General features: G+C 40.7%; 1 protein-coding gene across 8 annotated transcripts in view; it reads right to left on the reverse strand.

The window, feature by feature from the left end:
* The window catches only part of CASK (calcium/calmodulin dependent serine protein kinase), a 450,595-nt gene that overhangs the window by 57,186 nt on the left and 373,995 nt on the right, over positions 1–19,414 (reverse strand). For all 8 annotated transcript variants that reach the window (XM_088451724.1, XM_088451721.1, XM_088451720.1 and 5 more), the window contains 3 exons: positions 18,879–18,914; positions 17,083–17,279; positions 4,513–4,628 (listed from right to left, as the gene is read on the reverse strand). In XM_088451724.1, the coding sequence (XP_088307850.1) occupies positions 4,513–4,628; positions 17,083–17,279; positions 18,879–18,914 (349 nt within the window). The remainder of the gene's footprint in view (positions 1–4,512; positions 4,629–17,082; positions 17,280–18,878; positions 18,915–19,414) is intronic.

The following is a 19,414-nucleotide window of genomic DNA, read 5'->3' on the forward strand; positions in this document are numbered from 1 at the left end:
TAGATACATATATATGATAGCCTCTATATCCTTATGAATTTTAGTTATGTCTAACGTAATTTGTATAAATGGATAGTATGAATAATATGTCTATTAGTATGATTACATAATGATGTACATTCTCATTTTAGTATGACAGTATATATAATAAAGTACAGCTACGATACAGAAAATGTAGGGTTAATAACAGAAAAAATAAATTAGCAGTAAAAAAAAATCAAAAAAAAAAATCGATTATCTAGCATTGTATCCCGATGATTTTTAACCCCCTCTTTTGTCTAATCTTTGGTTAGACTAAAGATAGTTTATTATGTGCAGAACATATGATGTTAAGTAGATACTTCTTAGTAGATAGGTTATGTATATTATATCAATATAACTCCTCCAGAAGACAATATTGCTAGTTAGATATGGGGCTTGTGTCTAAATGTGTCACTTCCCTGTGGGAGGCCATCCTGTTCACTCAGTCTTTAGAAATGGATCAGTCTTAAAGTTAGTCAGCTTTTCTTTGATTGCTCTAAATCATATTTTGTATAGATTAGCATACCCCAGTATTGTTATAATATGGTGGCATTACTTGTACCATAACTCTTATTATGTGAAGAATATGATGTTAAGTAGGTACTTAGTATATATAAGAAGAGAGATATTCTGTATATAAATATTGGAGCATTATTATAGAAAATATTACAAAGGCAGAATCGCTATAAGGTTAATGAGACTGATAAAATCCTAGTTCTATCCAAAGTAAAGAAGACTGGTATTCAAATGGGAACATTTTCTCTATATCAAAGTTCAGAAAAGGAAAACCAGAACATAAGTATATCGGTATATAGGCACAGCAATTCCCCTATACAATGGAACCTAAATACTTCCCCAGTGTATAATGAAAGACAATAGGGGACTGGCATACATTGAAACAGGAGCAATAAACTCCTAAACAGAAGTAGGCTTGGAGCCAGGGCCGGCGCAACCCACTCAGCAGAGTCTGCACTGCAGGGAGGCGCCAGGTCGGAGAGGCACTCTCCCTGCAGCTGCTGCTCAGTTAGTTGTTCCTGCTGCCGCTGCACCTGTCACACTGTATGACAGGCCATGGCAGCCTGCTACAGAGACGCGTGGCCGAGCCTCAGATGCTCCTCATCCAGTCAGCGGCTGATCGGGAGTCGGCTGCTTATGCTGTGCCTGCGCTCAGTGCGGATGCCCAGGGATCCCTCCTGCCTGAGAGGTCTCACTCTCCACCCCCTCCTATCCTCTACGCTGACTAAGGGACAGTGACAGGAGCTTCAATAGGGCAGAATACACTGTCTCCTCTGTCATCGCGAGTCTCCGCCCCCTCCTTGACTGTCACTACTCTATTACAATTGAAACACTCAGCTCCTGTCCGTAGCCAAGACCCCGCACTGAGTGCCCGACCCCTCTTCCACCATGTGTGACTATTCCTATCTACTCCCTCCTGGCTAAGACCCTGCCCCTCACCCGAGACCCAGCCCACTCATATACCCTCTTACTTTTCTAATCTCCTTCCTGTCCCTTGCGGAGACCCTGCCCCCTTGCCCTGAGTCTCCAGCCCTTTCTTCCTGTACCCTGGAGTTTCACAGGGAAACACTTTCTCCTTCTGGACCGGTAAGTGCTAATGGAGAGGTGAAAATGTTGAAGTGTCATATAGGGATGGTATACTTATGTAATGGGAAGGAGTGTATTTGTTTTCTCCTGGTGGGGGGGGGGGTTAATACTGTCTGTGCTGGGGCTTAATGTGTGTGCATGGGTATTATAATTGTGTGTGTGAGGGGTGTCATATTACGCGTCATATGTGGGTCCTTATCTGGTGGTCACTGCAATACACTGCATTATTTGACAGTAATTGCTAAGCTCTGCATTATCTGGTGGTCACTGCAACACACACTCTGCATTATCTGGTGGACACTGCGGCACTCTGCATTATCTGGTTGACATTGCGGCACTCTGTGCATTATCTGGTGGACATTGCGGCACTCTGTGCATTATCTGGTGGACACTGCGGCACTGTGCATTATCTGGTGGACACTACGGCGCACTCTGCATTATCTGGTGGTCACTGCAACACTATCTGCATTAACTAGCAGTCACATTTACTTTAAAAATAACTCCACCCAAGCGAAACAGTGCTGCAATCTGCTTTCGTACTAAGATGGGCGGCACTCTGTGCATTATCTGGTGGACACTGCGGCACTCTCTGCATTATCTGGTGCGGAGCAGGGAGGTGCCAGGCTGCCAAGGCGCCACTGCCACCTTCTCCATTTGCAAGGCACTCGCTGAGATTTTGTTACCAACCCTGCAGCCAGAGGCTGGCGCTCACTCCTGAGCTCCACCTTCCAGCTCCCATAGTACGTGTAGAGAGATACATTATGATGTCTCTCCCATAGTGCCGAGGTCGAGGAGCTGTCAGACAGCGGCGGGTGCAGGAGCGGGCTTCAGGTAAGTATAGTGTGTCTGTGTGTCATTATTTCTAGGGGGCAATATTACTGTGTGTCATTATGTGTAAGGGGCACCATTACTGTGGGCATTGTGCAAGGGGCACCATTACTGTGGGCATTGTATAAGGGGCACTACTACTGTGGGCATTGCGTATAAGGGGCACTATTGTGGGCATTGCGTATAAGGGGCACTATTGTGGGCATTGTGTAAAAGGCGCACTACTATTGTTGGCATTATTTTTATATATGGGTAGTACTGTGGGCATTGTGTATAAGGGGCACTACTGTGTATCATAACATAAGGTGTATGTGGTGTAATGTGAATCAGGGGCACTCGGGGCGGTGTATTGTTCTACTGTCTGGAGTAATTTGATTTGGGGGTACTATTGTGTAGCCATGTCCCTTTCTTGTGAGATCATGTGCCTTTTTTGTGGTGTGCGCTGAAGGCTTGTGCTGTCCCTTTATAAAAGCTGGGAGAGAGGTAGCAAATTTATAGTTTGTAGGGGGACGCCGAACACCCTAGCACCAGCCCTGCTTGGAGCGCTATAGATAGCGCATGCGCCAGACTACATGACCAGACATTTAAATCGGGGAGAAAATTGATACAGATACACACTTCTGAGGAAGGTGCTGAGGTTGAAAGACAGGAGAAAAGCGTTAAGACCAGAGATTTATTTGTGAGGTACCAGCTGCTAATTACCACATTGTTAAAAACCTGTTTTTTACAAAGAAGTTTTTTCTTGCATGTATGTGAAATCTTGCAGACATTATACAAATACTATATCACGGTGCCCCTCACCGATTACAATGGCACGGCAGCCCTGGTGGTAATCTGAGGCTGAATATTCGGTGATATAAGAAGCTTGCCGTGTTTGTATACAAAGATTAAGTGAAACAGACAGCCCGAGTGGGACACACTACATAACATTTGGAACTGCTATTTGGAATGTTAGCAAACACTATTTGTGCTATCACAATACTTTTTTTTTTTATCCAGCTGAATACTTTCTATATTATTTTAGGAACTACCATTTGCAACAGATATTGCATGTGCCTATACAAATTTAACTATCTGCTGGAATTCTTTTTTTTTACTACACACGTTTATGCTTACACAGAAAGCGCTTATACGAACCCTGGTTGATGAAAGTCAATACCGGTGCACTAACACCATATTAACAACTATATTTTATTGTTGGAGATTATGGGAGTTGCAGTTACTATGGGACTATAAACCCCTAGTATATCTGTTTTCAAGCACTGTGTAAATAGATGTCCTGATTTAGAAGGACACAAATAAGTACAACAGCTGACAGTTTCTGTTGAGAGGCTGGACATATTGCACTACATTCACGTTACAGGTTTTGGTGAAAGTTACTCTGTAGCACTACTGTGGTAAGGCTACATGTGAGCTGGTATTCAAAAAATCACAGCACTTAAAAAAAATGAAACAGAACATCTGGATACAGATTCTCTCTCATTTATTCATAAATGTAAAAGCATTCAAAATGTACTAAATAATTTGGAACTACTATGGATTGTCTTCTGTACTCAAAGTTACAAAGACCACAAATAATATAGAATACCAGTAGAAGGTGGTGATACATTGTATACATTCATCTCATGACCATGCTTGATTTAATGCATTTGAAGTCATACTGTAGCAACGTATTAATATCTGCATTCGAAAAACTAGAGCCTTCTCACCATTGGATTTGTATTTTAAAGGAAATATACACACTAGCAAACAGAAAATGTAATGTAAATTCACCAGTAAGGAATTCATATATTTCTCATCAATCTCTATAGAGGTGTAGGGGTTTGCAGGAGAAACATGCAGTGCTTCATATCACCCAAGGAAACCACTGCACGTTATCCTTCCTAATATGGCCACCTGCTGCAGAGGAGTGTGAGCATGGATTACGTATCTAACATGAACATAACACTTATTTCATAGTTATAGCAGGTATATCATCATTTCGCTCTGTAAAACACAGCATTTGTAACATACTAATAGGAAATAATGGTATTTGATCCTTAAACACCTTGCATTTCATACCTGCATTGTGCTTTGCCAGATATTTGTCTTTGTACTGCTTCTTCTTCTTGCCAAACCAAGTACAGCTGGCTTGCTGCTCCTGCTTTGTCTTTTCCATTGCAATGCAGGCAACACGCCTAAAACACAGAAAAACACAAACAAAAAAGACAGAAGAATGAAGAAAATGTCAAGAATAAAGGAGTGTTTCTATCTTAAAATGTATTATATTTATTATTATTTATCACAACTGTATTATTTAACATTAAAACTTATTTAGGAGTAATCAGCATTTTGACATCCACAAAAATAATTAAATGTAACAGATTTCTATTTTTAGCTTTTACTTCCCTTAGTAATGTAGTATAGGAAATATAAAATTATGTATAATAATGTTTCTGTTGCAGGTCTTGTCCTGATTTTTAGAACATAGTCCCCAAATGCTTCTATTGTTTAACTTGCTACCGGTCAATCTAAAACATGAGTGACAATATTCCAGCAGCAAACATCGGGGGCATGCCCTACAGGACAGAGGTCCGATAACACTGTGGGTATTCAAGCAAAGTTACATCAAGCTGTTATAAAGTTAGTGCTACCTAAAATAGTGTTAGTGTCCAAAATAGATGCCTTTCATAAAATAGTAGAACTTTCATTTCAGGTAGTACTCTTTCTCAAACAGATACATGGATCAAAGCCACATAGGTTAAGTATGTTGTAATATCAAAATGCAGCGATAGGCTCTACTGTAGAAGAAAACATCAAAGAAAGCCACAATAGATCAAAAGCAAAAAGGTTTTGAATATATAAAATCCTATATATGCATTAACAATTGTCCACTTGTCTGAATGCAGAATCGAATTGTGCAAAAATGGAATCTGGGTACTTTGGCAGCTCCTTAGAGTAACTTGTCCACCTGTCTTGGATGAATGTTAAGAGTTTTTGCAGTTATAGAGCACTTTTGGGCTTAAGTTAGCCTGGAACATGTAGAAAACGGGGTGCAGTCAGCATTCCGGCGTGCAGAATTCCGTCCGATCTAAATACTGGCGCCAAATTCCCGAAAGCGCCAGGGTGACGGCACCAATATCGCGAAGGTAATTATCAGAAGTCAGGGGATGGTTAGGGTGCAGGGTTAGGCACTAAGTGGAGAGTTAGGGACCAGGGACGGAGGGTTACGTTTATGGTGCATGCAGGGGGAGGTTAGGTTTAGGCACCCGGGTGGGTGGGAGGTTTAGGGTGCGGGGAGGTTAGGATTAAGCACTAGGGGGAGGGGAGGTTAGGTTTAGGCACGGAGGAGGGACAGTTAGAGTAGGGGTTAGTGCTAGCATACTTACCTATGGGAGTTGGGATGCCGCTGTCGGTATTCTGACCAGCAGCATCCCGACCACAGGCAGTTCATACCCATGCCGTAGAAAACAAGTGACCTGCATATAAGTATGCACCCTGCAATTGGTTTCGATGTACAATAATTCTTCCTGAAGCACCTACGCACAATAAGAAATGCAAACAGACCTCAAACGTTCTTGCTTTTGATATATTGTTTTCTTTCACAGATGTTTTATCATTGTGCTTAACAGAGGAGAATTCTCTTTCAAATAAAAACAGACCAATATGAATTTAGGATGGGTACAAAAGTGACTAAGAACAACTTATCCTTAGCACAAATGGGTTCAATAGTATTCTTAAAATTGTTACATTTGTAAATAGTAAGAGCAATTGCATTTAAAATATAGATCAGATCATTGGATGTTTCAATAAAACATGATTGAAGTACACAAAAATATACATATAATTAAGCTATTACTTATAGAAATGAGCAGTTTGGTTCTGGCTTGGATCTCTTGAGGACAGATTGGGGAGTACCATATGGACATAATGTTGTGCCTGGAGGAAGGCAAAAGAATGTGTGTGTACATATCAAATTTTTCAGCGGTTTGAGCAAAGGTCAGGGGTTGCGAGTCACGCTACCCAACTTTGTGAATACGTATAGGCCCAAATTCAAACAAGTTACAAAAGGTGAGGCTGAACAGCCAATTATTAAAGCAGCGTTACCCAACAGAGGGAAAACAGAGAGAAGGAGGCAGTCACCCACCATAACTTTTAGTTTATATCACACCGTTCTTGTGAACATTAGCAGAGGGTTGTCCAAAACGGAAAGGACGGATGTCTTTTTGCTGTATGCAAAAATGCAGTTAGATTGGTATCTGGTAGCAGTTGTTGTTCCAAGTCATAATGGGCATTTCAGAATGTTTGAAGAGAGGCCATCTTTAATGTAGGTACAAACAGCTGCCAGGTTATAAAGGGAAATGTGGGGAAAGTTGATACAACATTTTAAGACTAATTTTGGTTTTGTTACAATTCCAGATAAAGTGCAAAATGGCAAATTGTTTGTTAATTTCTAGTAGTCAACAATAAGGGCAAACCCTGTAAAGGATAAAATAGCTTTGGGAAAGATACCAAGTTTATGCAATGGGTCCGTCCGAGAAAAGAAAGTTGCACATTTTGCAATTTCCTAAGTTCTGTAGTGACTCTAGATATGATTTTAGTTATATTTAGTGAGTATAACATGAATAGATTTTGGGGAGGTGTATACCCACATATGAAATACTTGTAGGTGCCCATGTTAGATTGAGGGGTCTTGCCCAAGTGTGGCAGGTGGTGGGAGATAAGGCCATTGCTACTGATTTTTGGATATTAATTGTGAAGCTAGAAATGTGACCAAACTGGGAGATCTTATCACATCTAGGAAACATTCCTGAGGGTTAGAGAAAAATAAGCCATCCACAAACATCAGTAGCTTCAAAGAACATCCACCGATACCCTTAAAATTGTCAAAAGTTTGCAAGATTCGTATCATGGGGTCTAGGGCCAGGTTAAACAAAAGTAGAGATGATGCCCAACCTTGCCTGGTGCCCCTAGACATAGTAACAGAGTCCCCTTTAAAGTCGCTGATAATCATACTGATGGTGGGATTAATGAAATTGAAGCATATTAAACCCAAAGTCCTTTTCTTCCAGGACACTGTATTCAAGAGATCTTATCGAAAGCAGTTTCGACATCGAGGCTCAGTAAAATGTTATAGAGGGAATTAGATTTTTTTTGTCGCCACAATAGCTGCAAAAGCAGACCCAATGTCTAAAAACAGAATGCTGATTAGTGGTAAAACCCAGTTGGTGATGGGTTAAAAGGGAAGGCATCAAAGATTGGAGGCGGGAGGAAAAATTTTTTGATAAGTGTTTAAAATCTTGGTTGAGAAGTGTGATGGGGCGATAAGAGTTCGCCAACTCACTATTTTTGTTTGGGTATCAAAATGCCATAAGCATCATCGAAGGCCGGATAATGGGTGTCTCCCCTAAAGAGGCATTGAAAAAGATTAGTAAGTCACTTAAAAGGTTATAGTATCTCCCGCTAATGCCATCTGGACTCGGATATTTGTTTAATTTAAGTGCCTGAATAGCTAGATGGATCCTCCACAATGTCCACCTCAAGAACCTCCCTCTCTTGGATCTGCTGTATAAAGGGTCAAAAAATAGAAGTCAAAATGGACTGCTATATCTGATTGAGAGAACAGATAACCACCAGAATGTTTAAGTCTGGAGATATATATTCACATGTGGTGCACCAACATGTCAGGAAGCATTATATCAAAATTGTTTGTTTACAATTTTCCTTATTAATAAAAAAGATTAAGGGGGGAATTCAATTCAGATCACGTTTGTTAAGCTTCCATGATTAGCGCCCGGAGCTATGCAATTGCTTGCAACACGCCCGGAACTTAAGTCGGGAGATGTAGTTTACTGCGACCATTACCCGGGGCTTAGTCACAGTAAACTGCATTTCTCAACTTAAGTGCTCAGTGCGATACTGTTACCGCACACAATGTTGCCCCCAGGCACTCGTTAGAGCGGATTGTACAGAAATCCGCTAGTCAGGGAATTACAGCGCAGACATTGAATAGCCCCGGGAACTCATCTCGGGAGCTTAGCAAACTCGAGCTGGACTGAAACCCCCCAAAATGTATCACTGATAAGCATGTTAACAGAAGTCATTACTTTTGTTGTACTTTTTTTTAAAAAAAAGTTTAAAATTGTTTTAAAATGGTAAGAATGTTACATTTGTTGAACTACGGCTTTTTAGTAATTAATAGGATTGTTCAGAAATTTCCCAGAGGGTCACATGCTGTGATAACGTTCTGAAGAGAGCTGATGAGTATATATATATATATATATATATATATATATATATATATATTACATGCACAAAATCTTCTAATCCGGCACTCCTGCTGTTCACAGCTAGGTACCCGGGTGCCACAGCAAATAATAATATACAGTCCCTAGGTAATGTACACCGATACAAACCCACTCGGCATAAAATTTTCTGAACAAATTCCTGGAATCCCGAGTGGGTTTGCACCGGTGTACATTACCTAGGGACTGTATATTATACATATATATATCTCCACTAATTTACACAGTGCAGTACAGAGTATATATATCAATCATTTCAGCTCCAGCCTCATTGGAGCCAGGACCTTAAGTTGGGTATAAAACAATATGTGTATCCAGCGACCCGATGGGCGGACATATCGGGCCGGTCGTACACATTGAACGATCCAGTGCCCGACTACCCAATATGTGGGCCCTTGCCACATCCCGCTGCATGTGGTCGTCAGGTGCACACTCAAAATACTAAGAACAATGATAATCAAAATAATCCTGATATACTCCATTTTAATTGTAGAATTTAAGTGAGGTTCTTCGTACATGTTTGGCCATAAATGTTTGCCCATTTACCACGTCAAGGTGAACCCCATAAGATAGGTCCCTAACATCCCTAATTCTAACACATTGGACCAAATGTAATAGGGTGGGAGTTTAGAAAATGTGAGTGTTTAGCAGTAAACTCACATTGGTAGAGTTTTATCTTCAAAATGGGAAAACATCTGAATGAGAGTTTAAATTGTGAGTTTTTTTGCGTCTAAAAACATGCGAGTTTGCATGTACTCTGACATTGGCAGAGTTTAAAAATTGGGAGAGCTTACTGCTAATTTCTCACATTTTCTAAACTCTCACTCTATTCTATTTGTCCCGTTATGTCAATTTATCCAGGACATACCTATAATAGTGTCCATTCTAATATGTAGACAGCAATGTAGAAACATGTGCAGATGGGTAGGGTGCAAATACCAAGCTGAAGGATTCTCAGCCTTCAAGTGTACAATATATACACAAACATAGTGGAAAGGTAGAGGGGGCTTGGACTGCACACCCTAATTTTAAAGATAAAAAGAGGTGCAACCATGCTGAGACTTGCACAATGCAGGGGACAAAGAATGCAGGTACACACTCAAAAATCTAAGATCATCGTTCTTAGTATTCTGAGTGTGCACCTGCATTCTTTGTCCCATGCATCGTTCCATAATATCCCATAAATATTAATTTGGGTTCATATATGAAGAGTGAGAAGTGCAAGACTTATGAATCACATCATTGTCATGTTCAACAGAACACTAGCCAACCAAACCTGCATAGTTGATGTGGGCATAGTCATTTTGGAAGACACCTTTCTTTTCAGTATAAACATGCTATATCATGGGGTAAAGATTTTCACTCTATACCAAAAACTAGCAATAAGCATTGGCCTTTTTAAGAAAGGAGTGCACCATGCCAGAAAGCTATATCCCACATTACTGAAACACAAGAACCATTCAATAGTGGAAAGAAGAACTGAAGACTAACAAATATGCCTGCTATCCCTCAAGTGTTCTCATTTTTCACTATAAACCTCAATCACCAACGATGCTAAACTGCTTGCGACCCTTAGTACAAACCTAACCCCAATCTTCCCCCACACATTCTGTGCTAGCAAGCCAAGGGGCAAACCAGGCATAATACTATAAGAGATAAACGAGTGATGGAATAATACATTTTTGTACAATGGATGAGAAAGATTTGGAGGAAGCCACACACGTATGTTGGAACAATGCATTTTAGCAACATGGGTGATATATTTTTAAAAGCTGGTGGAAGAAAGTGTTAAACCAGCAAAAGGAGTGAACAAGGTATAGAGAAGAAACAACATTTTGCCAAGAGTGGTGAATGTAATTTATGTACTGCTCTGAGAGACTGTAAAGGCTTAGCCGTGGGCCGAGGCAAGAGAACCAAGGCAGCTCTAGAAATGCTATGTTTATAGATATTTTATGGACTAATTTCCTATGCAGTCGGCAAGTACAGATTAACATATACTAACTGTCCTAATTGTAAACATACCGCTACTACAATCATTTCAATTTGAGAAGCTGAATACAGTATTCCATGAGTGCTGTAAAGCTGCAGAAATATAAAACGCATGTAACAATTTATATTGTAGCAGTTTAACTGTGTTAAAGAACGACCTGAATATATATATATATTAAAAAAAAAACAAGAAAAAAAGGTTTGCCCACAAGCTACCATCTCTAGCCATGCACTTTAAATGCAAATTGAAAGAATGCTATTACCTTTCTGCTTACAAAGGACAGCAGTATATTTTCTACTTTAAAATTAGTTTTCCAGTGTGTCCCTGGAGATGCTGGAAATGTATAGCGATTAGAAACGGCATATAAGTAAAACTGCCCAAAGTAGATGAATGTTTACTACACAAGTGCATAGTAAATACCGTAATAAAACCAACGCTTAATTTAGTTGACAATTTAATTTAAAAATAGTAATTTAAGTACGCATACCAATGTAATCATTTTGTTAAGTGTAAGGCAGGAATTAAAGGGCCTCAAACCATATAGAACGAGAAAGCTGTACGAGGAACAATGAAGATGAAAAACATGTGAGGAAGTGTTCTGTGAGATGTTACTGTAATGAAAGAACAAATGCGTAAACACACTCACTTTTGTGTATGCAGAAAATACCCTATAATATAATGAGATAACACGCCTTTCTAACACATGCGCAGGAGGCACGCCTGCTCCCTGCTGACAGTTTCTACCATCTGCCAGCACTAATGACAAAGGAAGCCTTGTGAGCTGCTGATACCTTGGGAACTGTGCAGCATGCATTGGAAGAGTGAACTCCATACCTTGCCAGAGAAGACTCTGGGGGCTGCAGCCTCCAGCATGTCTAGAAAGAGTGCCATCCACAGTCAGGACTGCAAATCAGATGCAATAACTGGAAGCGGCAGGTGCCTATCTGGGAGAGGTGCAACTAAGTCTAGCTGCTGCCGGTCGGTGCTCTCTGTGCCGGGGTCCAGGGGGACCATGAGGAGTGGAGACCTGCAAGGTGCGAGCTCACACTGCCACAAGACTGGGCAGTATTCTAGTATATGGTTGTGGTGCTACAGGTCCCAGCATAAAGGCTGACAGGGTATGTTAGAACTTGTGATTCCACAGTAGCTGTGAGCTGTTCCAGGAAAAATATCCTACTCAATATAATAGAGGTACTGGGTGCACATAGAAACAAGGGGTATATAGGTAGAGAGGGATGTTATGTAGTTAAAAGGGGGTTATATAGGTTAATGGGGAGGGTACATAGTAACAGGGGTGTATATATGTAAGGGATGCTAAGTAGTAACAAGGTGAGTATATAGGTATGCATAAGGAAGGGTACATAGGAGGCTACTCAGGGTCAGAGGTTGTAGATGTTATATGTCACAGGATTTACACCACTGCAGTGTCAATATATATACACACATGCAGCGGAACAGACAGCACAAGCATGATAAATCACTCCAAATAACAGTCACACACCACGCTGGAGAAGGCTCAGGCCGCACAGTGAACAGCCCTGCCAGACGCACACCGTGCTGGACGAGAAAGCTTAGACCGCAGTGACCAGACCTGCCGGACGCACACCATGCTGGACGAGAAAGCTTAGACCGCAGTGACCAGACCTGCCGGACGCACACCATGCTGGACGAGAAAGCTTAGACCGCAGTGACCAGACCTGCCGGACGCACACCATGCTGGACGAGAAAGCTTAGACCGCAGTGACCAGACCTGCCGGACGCACACCATGCTGGACGAGAAAGCTTAGACCTCAGTGACCAGACCTGCCGGACGCAAACCATGCTGGACGAGAAAGCTTAGACCGCAGTGACCAGACCTGCCAGACGCACACCGTGCTGGACGAGAAAGCTTAGACCGCAGTGACCAGACCTGCCGGACGCACACCGTGCTGGACGAGAAAGCTTAGACCGCAGTGACCAGACCTGCCGGACGCACACCATGCTGGACGAGAAAGCTTAGACCGCAGTGACCAGACCTGCCGGACGCACACCATGCTGGACGAGAAAGCTTAGACCGCAGTGACCAGACCTGCCGGACGCACACCATGCTGGACGAGAAAGCTTAGACCGCAGTGACCAGACCTGCCGGACGCACACCATGCTGGACGAGAAAGCTTAGACCTCAGTGACCAGACCTGCCGGACGCAAACCATGCTGGACGAGAAAGCTTAGACCGCAGTGACCAGACCTGCCAGACGCACACCGTGCTGGACGAGAAAGCTTAGACCGCAGTGACCAGACCTGCCGGACGCACACCGTGCTGGACGAGAAAGCTTAGACCGCAGTGACCAGACCTGCCGGACGCACACTGTGCTGGACGAGAAAGCTTAGACCGCAGTGACCAGACCTGCCGGACGCACACCATGCTGGACGAGAAAGCTCAGGTCGCAGTGAGCAGCCCGGCCAGTCGCACATTATGCCAGAGATGAAGGCTCAGACTGCACAATGCTGCATCTGGAGCCACAGATTCAAGGCTACAGCACATTAAACATGAAGACAAAGAAAGAGGAATGAGGGAAGAACATTGGTGACAGAAACATGGGGGAAGAGAGAAGATGAGGGGAATTATAAGTGATAAGTAACTTCTACATTTAGCAATGATCAAACTACTGACCTTTAGCTCGATAGAATGGGGTACAATAGCTGTATGCTATCTTGCTTTTAAGTGGATGGCAGAAGTTGAATCTCTGTCATCCACTTGTTATTCAGGAAGTGCTTCTGCAGCCATTGTTCAGCATGACTGCAGCTAGTAAAGTCACACTTCTACGTCTCTCCAGAGTCCTGTGGGGATTTGCACACAGACCACTTTACAGGGGGTCTGGTAAATTACAGTATGTGATGAAAGGAAACGTGAAGAGAGTGTAAGCATGCCCCTTATGCAGGGCCATCCATAAGTAGGGACACAAGTCAGTCCAGGGGCCACTCAGGCATGTCTGGCAAGTGCTATGCCTAGAGATTCTCTTTCTGTGACTAAAACAGATGAGAAAGTGGCAATGCAATGTATAATAACAATCCAGCCTCCAGAGGGCGCTGACATGCATATTTAAAAGACAGTTTCGTAATTTGTAATGTCTCATTCTCTCTGAAAGTGCCGACTGTGCACAGAGTTACATATCATGTCACGTGTGAGAGGAAGGCAGGAGCAGGATATGTACAGAGAAGAGTCAGAGGAGTGGAGGTTGGTTAGAGTATAGGATGACATCCCTAAAGCCTATACATATCATCCATCTTCTAATTGGGAATTTTAATAAGGCCTGCTATCTGGAAGCCAGAATACCCTTGGAGATGAAGGCCATGGAAAAACATCTGAAGGATTGAAGGATGCCTTATGATATGTCAAAACCTCATCTGCTGTAGCCTCAACTGTAATCTAACTGATCATCATCTGTAGATCTCCCAGCTATCCTTTATGGGGGAAGGGGGTGTTGGTATTCTTCTTAGATCCAAATGTTCCATTTTTTTTTGTCTCAATTCTTCGCTCTGTTAGGTCTAATCTATAGCGCTTTCTTTATAGAAATTAACATTTGTCCTCAAAAGTCAACCAACCATTTATTATATTAAACAGTCCAGTAGTAAGCCTTGTTTTCTAAGATTATTTTGTATATTAAAGTCTTCTGATGTGAGTGCATTTGTCTTAAGCATACAGAAAATGTAAGTGCACACAAATATATTTAGAGACAAATTGACCCATGTCATCCAGGTGATATTTGTCTACTTCCATATAAAATTTAAATTAATTAATATTGGGTCTACTAATTTATTGGTGAATAAATAGGCTTTTACTTCACCTATACCAAGAACTGTGCCCAAGTTAACTCAGTCAGATTATTTCAGGTCCTTGTGTTGGAACCTCCTGTGCTACTATAATAAGGGTTGTCCCAAAAAGGTGAGAGCATTAAAGATTTCAAAAACGTCTTTTAAGGTGAGCCCAGTATCCAAATTTATAAGGGGGCCTATAATTTTTATGGACAGTCGTGCTGTAGGACAGGGTTAGGCGATTTGTGGCACTCCAGTTGATGTGGAACCAACATCCCAGCATGCTCTGCCACAGTTTTACTGTTAGGCCATGCTAAAAATGTAGCAGAGAAAACTGGGAAGTCTAGTTCGACAAGCTGGAGTGCTGGACGATGCCTACACCTGTTCTAAGAAAAGTATGGGAATTGATAGATGGGACAGTAATCAGAGCATGCGGGTTAGAATGTCTAGAAAAGGAGTAATTACTGCATCAAAAATGATGGAAAGATGCCAGTAGTTTGTTAAAACTGTAACAAACACAAGAGACAATAATTAATCTGCAAGAAGATTGAATCAAAATAAAAAGGCTGTAGAGTGAGAAAAGAAGAAAGAAGTAGAGGCCATTATCTTAATCAGTGGCATTAAATGATGAGAAAGTGTCAGTGGATGAAGGAAAAATCACTGAGCAGATTGGTTCTTGGTGAAGAGTGGAGGGTTGAGACTAGGGATGATGACAAAAGTCCAGGAATGATGATGTTCGTCCGTGCAAGATGACGTTTTGCCTCTTTCTGAGTTCCGTTTTTTTAGAGGGAAAAATCCGAACACCACGTGCAAACTCGAACCTATCCGAGCCTGCACATCCCTAGTTGAGACCCAGGGGAGGAGGTGCATGGGGTTGCCAAACAGATTTAATTGATATTTTTTTGGAGATAAATTTTATATATTAAATATTTTTAATGCGGTACAACAAGAGAATCACAGTCATTGAAGCAAAGCAGTAAACACAAGTTGCATAGATTTAAATTTATTAAAGAAGTGTATGGAGCCTGAGTGAAGATGAGAGATAAATATATATTGATTTAACATAGGTATATTTGACATATGGTAACTTAAGTTACCTACAAAGAAATAAAAAAAATAAATAAAAAAAAGAAGGAGATAAGCTGTGTATTATGTGTGAATTATATTGCAAATAATGAAATTATACAAACATTTCATGCTACACAGCAATTCAACAGGTGGGGACTGGATTAACCCTGTTGTAAGCCAGCTATTGCGCAAGTGCTGCAGTTGATCACAAATTATATAGAACAGGCATACCAAGTTAAAACAATGGCCGCACTACACTGTGACATAGCCAAAAACTTGTATAGCTCTTTGATATGATCAGTGCTAGAGTACTGCAGAAATTAGGCAACTTCAAGCAAATTACAAACTTTTTCACATCTGCAGACTCCCAAAAAACACTAACCTTTAAATATTTATAAAAAACTGTGTAAACAGTTGGCTCTGTTTAGAAGAAATAGAAAAATAAGTAGTTCTCTTAATCGCTTGTAAGCCACAACCCATGAATAAAAAGTGACTTACAACCCATTAAAGGAGATACAACTCTTTCTATTTCTTATAAACACAGCATTAACAGTTTACCCAATTTTTTTTTAATACTTCTTTGTTTTTATGGTATAGCTTTTATTTGTCACTGTCTGCCATCCATAACTAATCTGTAAATAGTGAGTAACAATAATGCTGGAAGATCAACAGTGATCTTGGGAAATTGATGCTGTAGAATCCAAATCTATTATATTAACCAGCTAGCCCTAAATGTGGGCAGGTAAAGATACTTGGGTAACCTGCAGAATCAGCTTTTTTCTAAGGGTGGAATTTAATTCTAATTGCGGAGATGTAGCTCTTGGGTTAAGTGACCGGGACTATTCAATTGATTGCGTCACCCCCAGCACTTAAGCCGGAAGCTGCACCTTACCATGACTAATGCTCAGGGCTTAGTTGTAGTAAACTGCATCGCCCGGCTTAAGTATTCTGTGTGGTAACACCGCAACTAACCTGGAGGCACTAAATTAGTGGGTTTGTCTTGCAATTGAATAGCTCCAGGAACTTAACACGGGAGCTATATTCCCACAATGAGAGTCCCCCTCTAATGGTGGTAGTAATGAAATGTACAAAGCATGTAAAGCTAAACACACAGGGGTCGATCCTATTAGACAAGATGATCTCGCCGGCATGAGTCATCGCGGCAATGACCACGCTTCACGGCAGCCTAAATTCGCGGAATTTTGTTCGCAGCGCCATCGGGCTACGAGCAAAATTCTGCTAATTCGGACTCAAAGCGAGCCACAAAGGGTGCGAGGTGCCGGTCCGTTGCCGTCGTTTTAACGCCGTTGCAAAGGCAACTTGCACCCCTCGCGGCTAATTGGATTGACCCTAAGTTTATGCCAGTCTTAGTGAGTCAAACCAAAATGTGCGCCTTTTTTCCTGAGCATGTTTCCAATAGAACACTATTATCCCTTTAGTCACTTGCATTGCAAAGAATATACACCCACTTTTACAGTGTTCCTAATAACTTACCATTCCTGCAGCTCCGGAGAAGGAATGAGACCAGCCGTACCATTTTTGGCATTCTCCAGTTTGCCTTGCCACCAATTATGATCATCTTTACTAATAATTTGAATAATGTCTCCAACCCTAAACCTGATTCCAGCTTCTCTACAGGGTATGAGGTCATCCTTTGCGGGATCATATTCAAATTGTGCTCTTACGTATATCTATAAAAAAAATAAATAAAAATAAAATATGTTTTATTACAGCCAGTGAATACCACACTGTAGAATTGATGGTTCACAAGTAAAGTAGGCTAGATAATCATGTGAATAGAGGAGAAATGAGTGCACTTAAAGAAATGGCAGTGCAGAAGCATTCATGAAATAGGAACGGAAATGAACCTAAATGTTTACACTCAACTACCAAATGCAAATGATTGAACATTAGATTCCTGTTCAAATTTCCATACCAACTGAACCAAATATGCAGAATTGTGCTGGTATTAATAATAGGAAAACAGAATGACATGGATTCCACAAACACACTTTATTGCAGTAAAACAAACTCTTAGGGGTAGATTTACTAAAGTGCGGGTTTTTAGAAGTGGAGAGGTTATCCATAGCAATCAGATTCTAGCTATTATCTTCTTGAAGATGCTAGTTAAATGTTAAGTAGAATCTGATTGGTTGCTATAGGCAACATCTGCACTTCTAAAAACTCTCACGATAATAAACCCCCACGTATACACCTAAGTTTAGCTTAAAGGCACTATATTGATGTATCTATCACCATCAATGCTCCGAAAGCTGGAACATGTAAAAGAAATGCTAAAATAAATATCAAGACCTCTCTCAGTTGCAAACATTTCAAATTGGTAGAATTAGATGCGCAAGGCATCTATTCACCGTGAGGGGAGAGCTTGGGGGATAGAGATATAAATATATATATATATGTAGATAATCCAATATAGAATATTTTCTAGCTAGGAAATTAATAGCTTGGTTTATAGGGGAAATTTGGTATAGTACAGATTATCCTTTTCACATCCCTAAATGCTTAAACAATTAAAAAGCTCTACATTGAGTATAGGCAAGGATACCGTAATGAAATTTAGTAAGACACAATTGATGTGTGTTACGTATGACATTTACAAATGCTATTTGTTTACATAATCAGAAAAGTATATTTTAGCCTTGTAAATTACAATGAATTATCTCAGAACAAAATTAATCCTGGAAACAAATTGGAATGAAAAATATTTTCTTCCTCGAAATCTCTGTATATCATATTTTGTGTTGATTATAATTAGGGATGTGCAGGCTCGGATAGGTTCGAGTTTGCACGTGGAGTTCGGATTTTTCCCTCCAAAAAAACGGAACTCAGAAAGAGGCAAAACGTCATCTTGCACTGACGAACATCATCATTCCTGGAGTTTTGTCCAGGAATGATGATGTTCGTCCATGCAAGATGATGTTTTGCATCTTTCTGAGTTCCGTTTTTTTGGAGGGAAAAATCCGAACTCCACGTGCAAACTCGAACCTATCCGAGCCTGCACATCCCTAATTATAATAGGTTTATGACCTTCAGGCAGCCCTGATTGAGTTATTTTTCAGTCATGTAGTTGCTTATAATTCACTTCTCTGTTGACCATACATCTGCATTTGTAGAGTATGTACAGCAATGACTCGTGATACAACCTAGGCCTCTATAGTATGTGTAAAATGAGATTAATAACATAAGGGCACTGAAACAAATAATAAAACAATGAACATGGGGTTTATTAAAAGCAAGAATTACAAATCATACAAAGAAAGTCTATTCACCTGTCTTCCTTTTGATTGAGTAGTTGATGGAATGTCCTGCAGAACAAAGTCAACCCAGAAGAAGACATTTTCATCTTATTGATTAACAGTTTTTAACTTTATAAAACACAAGTATTATTTTGAATGTAAGTGTAATCAATAAATATGGAATCATTTAGAAAACAAAAAACAAAGCTCAAGATGTTTAGCAAAAGCTTCAGGAAGCAGAAAAGTTTAAGCACAGAAATGATGCGTATTAAAAAAGAAAAAAAAAAGAAAAAGTTGCTATCCACATCTTCAACACAAATGCATTGGCAAAATAAATTGTGTAATGGTTCAATATGCATAATTAGGACTGCAAGTTTGTGAACTGACCTGGCCAGGTTATCCATGACCATAGGTTATGTTAAAGTATGGTCACTGCTACATATTACCGATCACTGCCTAAAACATGTTTGCTGGGCATCTTAAAAACATAAGTAGTTTCAAACAACTCGAATACACATTTCGCAGAAGGCTAAAATCATGTTGTCAAAAAACTGGCACATTGGATGGAT

The sequence above is a fragment of the Taudactylus pleione genome, unplaced genomic scaffold (assembly GCF_031769625.1).
Source record: "Taudactylus pleione unplaced genomic scaffold, aTauple2 ptg000026l, whole genome shotgun sequence".
Classification (NCBI taxonomy): domain Eukaryota; kingdom Metazoa; phylum Chordata; class Amphibia; order Anura; family Myobatrachidae; genus Taudactylus; species Taudactylus pleione.